This window comes from Lissotriton helveticus, chromosome 6, assembly GCF_964261635.1.
Source record: "Lissotriton helveticus chromosome 6, aLisHel1.1, whole genome shotgun sequence".
NCBI lineage: Eukaryota > Metazoa > Chordata > Amphibia > Caudata > Salamandridae > Lissotriton > Lissotriton helveticus.
The window spans coordinates 496,652,738-496,662,046 of record NC_136067.1 but is presented as its reverse complement, the minus strand read 5'-3'; the positions used below and the strand labels follow the sequence as shown (position 1 = coordinate 496,662,046).

The 9,309-nt window shown below is 40.3% G+C and overlaps 1 protein-coding gene across 1 annotated transcript in view; it reads right to left on the bottom strand.

Annotated features, from left to right (window-relative positions):
- Positions 1-6,507: 6,507 nt before the first annotated feature.
- LOC144762707 (elongin-A-like) overlaps positions 6,508-9,309 on the bottom strand; it is a 586,446-nt gene continuing 583,644 nt past the window's right edge. Inside the window, exon 11 of the mRNA XM_078647949.1 lies at positions 6,508-8,435. Within this exon, the coding sequence (XP_078504075.1) occupies positions 8,374-8,435 (62 nt within the window). The 3' untranslated portion in view covers positions 6,508-8,373. The remainder of the gene's footprint in view (positions 8,436-9,309) is intronic.

Here is a 9,309-nt window from a genome sequence, read left to right as displayed (position 1 = left end):
TCAGTGAGTGGAGTCTTCCTTAGAAGTCTCTCCACATCAGTTGGGTCAAGCAGCATGAAGCTACAGAGAAAGAGCTTGTTCTAAGATGCTGTCCTCCGAAGGCAGAGAAGAAGTGAGGCTCTTTCCCCAGTTTCCATACATCATTTTTACAGACATCCCAAGATCCTCTTGGGATTATGCCATCCAAACAGGCCACATTCTCATAGGTACTTTTCTACTGTACAGCTATGCTCCCGAGCGGGGACGAGATGTCCTTCCCAGGCTTTCTCCGGTGAGAAAGAACAACAGTCTTCCATATAAGAATCAACATTCAATGTATCCCCTTCTCTGCTTGCCTAACTCCTAAAACAAAGAAATTATTTCTAGCTAACAAGGATGCTTTTTACACCTCAACAAAAGCATGAGAAAGAATGAAACCTAACATGCACATGAAATTTAATTAACAATTCAAACGCGAAAGCTTCCAGGGAAAATGCATTTCAGGCCTACATAATTCAGCTAACATATGAGAAATTGAACATGATCTTTCATGAGGTTAAATCAAAATTAAGACTACGTGTGATTATAATGCAACCCTGCAAATAAAAAATAGATTTTGCACTACGTCAGTTTACGTTCAGGTTCTGTAGGAAATTAGCTTATCATTTGCCAGGTTTTTTATGGTGTAGAAAAGGAGGTCTGCTATTAGACCTCCAAAAGAGGCTGAAGCACTAGCCTTTTCTTTGAAAATTCATGATGCTTTTGTTTTTTCTGGGGCTTTGATATATCGCCCACCAGGCCCCCCCGCTAAGTTCTTGGACACAGTAGGGGACGTGCTAAGTGATTTAACACTTAGGTTCTCTAATTTTTCGCTGTTGGGTGATCTCAACATGCACCTTGAGTCCCCCAGTGCCCCTGGGGTGAGTTGTTTCATGGACACAGTTGAAGTGTTGGGCCTTACCCTTAGGAACCGTGAACCCACCCACCAGGCAGGACACCTCCTAGACTGTGTTTGCTCAAATTATCATAACCTGATGATTAAATCCCCTAGCCCTCAATTGTGGACAGATCATTACTTCATCCCCTTTAACATATTTGGAGTTTTGAAACCTAGTACAATTTTTACAAAAGGTAATAACTGTCGTAATACTAACATCACCACTGACTGGAAGGCTCTAGCCAGCAGGTCTGATGTTATAGAAAAACTTAATGACAGCATTCCAGTCATAACTGGCAATATCTTAACAGACAATCAAAACCTATGTAACTGGATTGCCGGAGCGGGTTCTCTGCTAAAAACGGCGAGAAATCAGAACCGGACTCCTAGGAAAAGAAATGCCCCTTGGTTCTCAACAACTTTAAAACTTGAACTAGGTGAAGTTAAAACTCTCGAACGCAGGTGGCGTAGAAATTATGATATTGACGCTCGTAATATCTACTTAACAGCAAGGCGGAAGTACCATATAGGAATCAAATTGGCAAAAAAAACCTATTATCTTCAGGCCATATCTTCAGCAGGACAGGAACAAAAGACCATTTTTAAGATTGTTAAGGAATTCATGGATCCTTCAGCTCTATCGCAGGAAATTCCTCCCTCACAAGAGTTATGCAATGCGATATCTGACTATTTCGTGAATAAAATCCTCGACATTACTAACACCTTTCCACCAGCACCTGCTATTATGTCGATGGTTGAAGTAACAGCGAACACGACATCTTCTTCCTGTTTTGACAACTTTGTGCCAGTGTCCTTGGAGGAAACTGCTACACTGATTTCAGCCAGTAAATCAGGATCTCCTTTTGATCCCTGCCCCCCTCCGGTGTTGCATCTTTTAATTGAAATGGTGAATCCAATGATCAATCGGATCATTAACTCCTCTTTAGAGACGGCAACCATCCCTAACGAATGGAAACTTGCCGCTGTTAAGCCACTCCAAAAAAAGGCCACTGCCGATCCTACTACTCTTGCCAACCTACGCCCGATCTCCCTGTTACCCATCTTATCCAAACTGACTGAAAAGGTTGTCAACAACCAACTTACCAACTTCTTGGAGAAGAATAACGTTCTCCATCCTAATCAGTCAGGATTTCGGTCAGAACACTCTACCGAATCTGCCCTACTTTTTACCGCTGAAACATTAAGGGCAGCAATGGATCGGGGAAACAAGGCCGTCCTTATCCTATTAGACCTGTCGGCAGCCTTCGATACGGTCTCACATACCATCTTAGTGGACCGTCTGGCTGCCGCAGGGATAGGAGGACAGGTTTTGGCATGGTGTAGGAACTTCCTTACCAACAGACGCCAAATAACAGTACTTGGCCCATATCAATCTGAGGTAAAAGAAGTCAGGTCAGGGGTTCCTCAGGGCTCTAGTTTGAGCCCGGTTCTTTTCAATCTTTACATGGTGCCCCTGATGAAGCTGATCATGTCATTCAACATCAGCTCTATTTCATACGCTGACGATACCCAATTGATATTGGAGTTGGATAGGGAGCGGCCTGGGGCCGAGGAAGATCTAAAGGACTGTCTTACAGCAATCTTTAAGTGGATGACCATCAACCATTTAAAGTGCAACACCGGAAAAACTGAAATCCTTCCTGTAGGTAAGAATAACCTTTTTTTTCCAACAGCCTGCTGGCCAGCAGAGGCTGAAGTACCCCCTAATACTATCATATCTGCCCGCAATTTAGGCATTAAATTTGACCACCAGTTGTCTTTTAAACCCCAGGCCGTGGCAGTAGCAGGTATGTGCTTTCAGATCATCAAAGCACTAAGGAAGTTTTTCGATCTTCTTCCGTTACCAGCGAGAAAAACTGTCGCAGTGGACTTAATTAGCTCTAGGCTAGATTATTGCAATGGACTCTATGCTGGAGCAAATAAATCTGTTCTCCACAAATTGCAAATGGTCCAAAACGCGACAGCCCGCTTGGTATTGCGCCTGCCTCGTAGGTCATCGGCCTCTGCAGCCTTAAACACCCTTCACTGGTTGCCAATAGGGAAAAGAATTTTGTTTAAAATTCTTTTAATCACCTTTAGGGCATTTCATCAACGTGGCCCAACCTATTTATATAATGGGTTTAAAAGACATCAACCAACTCGCTGTCTTAGATCTGCCCATCAGAATTTACTCACCCCCCCTCATTTTAAGCTGAAGACAAAGGGTGGTAAATCCCTTTTTGTTCTAGGAACAAAGGCCTGGAACAAACTCCCTCCCCAGCTGCGATTAATCTCCCAGGAAGCCCCTTTCAGAAAATCACTGAAAACCTGGATTTTCTCCCTGCCTGATTCCATCAGTAGAACTCTAGTGTAATGTGTGTAAAGAAACTTAGTGACATCTTTCTCCCCTTTTTTTTACAACTCCTCCATCTGAGTTGTTTGGGCGCCAAGATACTCCTTGGAGTGAAAGCTGCGCGGTAGAAATGTCCCTTACATTACATTACATTACATTACATGTGTTGGGCTGTGATAGATGTCGGTTATTAGAGTGTCAGGCTGTTCTTTGAGGAGTTCGTGTTTGTAGTTGTTCGTGGCATGTTTGGAGAGGTTTGGTGGAAAGTTTATGAAGAAGGAATTGGTTAGGCAAGATGTTTATGGTTGGTTATATTGTTATAAAAAATTATTAATGATGTATCTGTTGAACACAAACCGTGAATTCTGCAGACTCACCGATGACATATTAAAATGTTATTGTGCTGGATTTTTTGTTTAATGATAAAACGAGCCTGGGTCACTCCTGTTCAATGCCCATAGCATGCAATAGGATTTTTATAAAAAAATTATACTAAGGTATTAGACATGATATGTTGTTTTTGATCTACATTTACCATGTATTTGCATTGTATCATATTAACATGGCAAGTAAATGTATACGTCAACTGGAAAGATATAGTGTGCCATCCACAAGGTTTTTCACCTACATCTGGCTTGCTTACCCCATGTTATATCACTTCTGTGGTTATAATATGCATGGGTATTAATCATACAAACCATGCTCTCAGTGAACATTTGCGACATTGAAATTTGAGAATGGCACTCATATGTTGAGCTTTCATAACACATGACAGGGCAAAGAGTCTTTAAAATTGTGAACGGTCTAATATTGCACCAACATTTCCTTAGAACATCAACCGCCTAATATCTATTAAAACTATGTCTGGCTCTGCCAGTCATCTTTTTACGTTAGAATAACACAAACTAAAGTCTACATGTTTAATATTTCTACATTGTAAATATTCAAAACATTTACACAAATTTTTTTTAACTTGAGATGGAAATGTAAAGATCAATCACTGCCTTAAGAGCATGAAGCATATCTTAAATCAACATGACATTTCCAGCATTAACTTATTCATAAAGAGTTTGTAAGTAAATCTACAAATAATGTATATTTCTTAAAGGTTCCAGCTGAAGTGGATCTGCACTGGACCTTATGGGTGACATTTGTATGAGTAAATATTGGCCATTAAGTGTTGCATAAGCTTAAAGGGTCCTTGGGAGTGACCCAGAGTATAAGTTTGGATAAGACATAAGATGGGACTTGGAAAATGTTTGAGGAAAAACTTTAAAGCTTTGTAACTCAGGAGGAGCAATCAATTTGGTGCATCTGACCAGGGATCGTTCTGGGTCAGCCTAAAACTGCACTATTTCCAGCTTATACACTTGCATGGAGCAAAAATGCAACATTATTACTTTAATGTATTTATGTAATTTATGTAATGTAACAAATTCACAACAAAAAACAATGGTGTAATATATATTTTGATATTTTAAGTACGATATAAAATTTTAATAATTTTTAAACGTGATCTAATTTTTCATACATGTCACACCTAAAATTAAATATAAACATCATGCCAAAGTTTTAGGCAGTGGATGGCATAAAAATTAGGTCTTACATTTTGTTTATCATCATTATCAAACATGTAGACAGACATGAACAATGACTAGCTGGAAAGTAATGAATATGTTATTCAACATAAAAAACTGCCTATCTTGAGCCACTTTTGCAATTTCTACCAAGCTCAAAAAGAAAAAAGAAAAAGAAAAAAAAGAAAAATATGCCTTTGTTTTTTTAGTGGATTGTGTTGTTCCTCGTTCCTCGTTGAACAGTGCCAGGTAGAAGCCCATACCTTGCAGGAACATGCTTCTGTAGTCGAGTCTGCTATAGTTATCTTTTATTTCTGCCATCTCATGTCTGGAGGTGAAGCTGCCATGGTTGCATTGTTGGAAAGACAAATCTAAATACATCAGGCAGATTTATGGCTATGCTTACTCAATCCGTCGTGTTTGCAATATAACTTAGTCGCTAGAGGGTGTAAAAAGCGACCATGGTGTTGAATGTAAAACCGTTTAATCCATCAAACGCCAGACTCCAAATCCATGGTGGTGGACAGTTAAACAGAAGGCTTTAAGCAGAACTAACCGATCCAACCAACTTCAAATCAGGCCCGGAGTTCTTTTTAGTGCCAGTGTAGATAGGTAATGGTAACATTTTCAATTTTGGAGAATATCACTTTATCCTTCTGGAATTTTAAACTGGGATGTGCAAATTGCAGATATTTAAATAGCAGGTACAGTAAGCTATGGAGTTCTCAGCAACACAGCTACTAAATGGACCTATTGCTAACAATGTACAGGGGCACAGCTTCAGTGGGGAGGAGATTGTTTGGGGTGTTACACTCTCCTAATAAATGTATTATTTAGTAAATAGGTAGGTACAGGAGCTTTCAGTCTGGTATGGCAAGGTGTCCGTTGGATTTCACCTCGGATTTTTAAATACTTACTCAGACAAAAACACACTTCTGTTTTGAAGGCTTAAAACGGGGATTTTACAAAATAGTGCGTTTTAAGTACCCCTCTCAATCAGCACTCCTCATGCATTACTTTTCATATAATATTTAACATGATATACCACAGTTATTGCCAGAAACTCCTCATGCATTACTTTTCATATAATATTTAACATGATATACCACAGTTATTGCCAGAAAATCGGAAGTTCAACCCCCCCCTCAGTCTTACTGACCAAACTACACCCCTGACAATATAAGCGGAGTGGACTGTGGTTCCACCACTTTCAATCATTGGCTATCTTCGAACAGACTTTCCCTTGAGACTATCCATCCTGCCTTTGCTCAGTCCAGAGGAGTCTCATCTAATACTATAGGCTGTTTGGGTGTATTCTTTCATCAGTACTCAAGTGCTTGCATTGAACTGCAGGAAACACTAGTTTATAATTATAGTCATTTGTTCCTCTTGCTGGCACCCTCCCATGCATCTCCCTCTAATGTGCGAATGCTGCATCTGTTAGTGAGGACAAGCATGTAGTGCTGCCTGTACAGATTTACCAGTGTTTATTTTCGATGAGTGCCAAATATACAGCGATTTGAACCTAGCACGTTTCTAAAGCAAGGTTAGATAATGAACTCATCCAATGGTGTCCACACACTTCAGACATCGACACCTCTTTATACGACCTGTAGATAACTGTATTGTGTTGTTATAGCTTATAAGAATAACCAAAAGAGGTCCAACCTAAGAAATAATGTTTATTTGATACAGCTTTTTATTTATTAACAAAGAACGCCTGCCAAGTGGAAAGCCTTATCCATCCACCACCGTACTGCCCTGGTGACCCCACAACAACCAACACCCCCATCACCCCTTTTCTCCCCATCTGAGATATCAGCTGCCTGAAGAAATGCAAAATACAGACCGGGATCGTGCTTTAAATGCCACTGCTGTACTAAAGTATACACAAGTACAGTAGTATGTGCAGGGCTCACAGCGAAACATACGTGGTAACTAGATCAGGTAGAAAGTCTGAGCATACAAGTGCCTATAATAGCAGCTGCACCAACCTTCTTTTTAAGACTGCTCAGCTCTCCTCAAATAAGCCCTGCAGAGGACATGTTGAACAAGGCAGTAAAGGGGGTGACTGGGCTTTAGACCAAGGCCACACACCAGACAAATGAAAATCACTCATCTACCTCCTCCACTGCTGTACTACAGCGTTTTTGCCACTCTCAAGCTGAAATAAAAAAGAAAAAAACATGTGGCCAAAACAGTGATGTGCTACACTAAGGCTATTAGGATATTTCGGTTCACTTGAATGTCTTGCAGACTTAATCGCCTTCACCAGACAGGCGTAATATCACAGATGCTCATGGCACCAACTGTGGCTGTGCTGGATTGGGGATCCTAAAGCTCCATTCACTGCCAGGCAAAACAAAGAGCCTGATTTAGATTTTGGAGGACCGGTTACTTCGTCACATTGGCGATGGATATCCCGTCCATTGAAATACAAATCCCATTATATCCTGTGAGATATATAGATCGGCGAATGGGTTATCCATCACCATTGTGATGGAGTAACCCGTGCACCTAAATCTAAATCAGGCCCATAGTCCTTACCACTTGTAAAGTTGTGAGCCCAAGGCCCACATGCTGAGAAAAAGCACTACACAGAAGCTAGTTACATGGTGCATAACTGGCCACGAGCACGCCCACCCAGCCCTTTTATTAACAGGGTCACTTGACGGGTGGTGCCTGTGTTGGATGTGTGAGGCAAGTGGTAGGACTGCCCCTAGGGAGAGACACTACTGCATGACGTGTCCTGCAGGACACTATACCACCAATTTGAGCGATGCAAATGCCATTTCCTTGCAGATGTCAGAACAGTGCGTTAGAGTGTGCACTTTCTCATTGTGCAGCTAAAGCACTGAACAGTTTCCCGACTTTGGCAAAACCGTGTTTAATACAGCAAATATTGCCTGTCTTAAGGTGGATGACTGCAGCTACCTATTCAAAGACGATGACCTCTGTGGTCTACCCCCAGACCCTAGCCACCAAGCATCTGCCTTCAAGCAGTGAGCTTCAGAGCGGGAATGACCATCGAAGGATGTTGACACTAGTCTACTTATGTAGCCAGTGTTGAAACTGAACAGAGCACGATTTAGGAGTGCATTATTTAGAACTATATGCAAATGCCGGTATATCTTTTATTTTTCCCTGAGTGCAAACAGCAATGTTAAGTGCAATTTTTGTTTTCTTTATAGAAAACGAAATTAAGCCTAAATTAAGCATTTTGTTAGCATTTCTTACTTTGTTGGCACATAAAGTCCTGTAGTAGGGTAAGATATTATACAAACAAGTATAGAAATGATAAATACATTCTATATATTCAGGGAACTGAGACGAGTTATTTAAGTATGTTTTGTCTCTAATCTTTGATGTGTCAGCTTAAAGTGACAAAAACTCAAGTTACAGAAACTTTCAATTAAATTAATGAAATCACATCTACCACATATTCCAACGTAATACAACTTGATTTAAACAGTTGATCCATCACAAAGAAAATGTGTACATCAGTTCCCCAGAAACAGGAAGTAACTTTATCGTGGTCCAACTCTATTCTTGAAAGCTCTCAGCGATTTTGCCATCATTGGTGCAATTCCTGAAAAATATCCAACACGTTAAATTAATATTAAACATCACATATCACCCACCAATAACAGCTTAGTTACTCTAAATTAGATATAAGAAAGTATGATAACTTGTGTGTAATTAGGACTCTGCGCTACGTGCTTAATTGTATGGATATTGCAGTCTCCACCTTGGTCTCTCTGCACAATCACACTGATGTATTCTGCAAAGATTACTATTCGATTATCAAAAAAAAGTGACAAGCCTACCGATATATACGGTTAAATATTAGCTACTAAAGCTGAATTAACTACTTGGTTGAAAAGGAACAATATGGTCCCTATGCCTCTTGTATGTTTGCCTCAGATGATAGCTATGAATGTTACTTACAGGCACACATGAAATGAGTTTAAAAATGTAATCCCGTCCGGGATCTTTCATCCGTGTCTACTGTAATGTATAAATAATGAACACATTTCAATATTGCATTGCAAATGTACATATAAATTAAGGTCTACCATTATTGATATATATCTATGCTGTAAAGTCGGAGACTTACAGAATATATTTTGGATGTCATACCATGTTAACTATCCTTGCCATTATGTACACCCATAGCTGGCAGGTTTTCAGACTGCTTATGTGGGACATTTTCATAATTTGTGTAATTATGATTGAAATTCAACGACTATGAGTGACACTTTCTCATGACCAGTATGATGTCACCCACAGTATATGTCTGAAACCTGTTGCCGAGCGGGGCAGCAGAGAAACTAATTAAAAAGACTCCCTGCTTTAGCCAGCTGTGTCTCCCTGGCTGGCAAACAATCAAAGTAATGGTATGATCAGATCAGGATCAATCGACAGTCTGTCCAGGCTTTCTGCCATATGTGACCAAAAGCAGG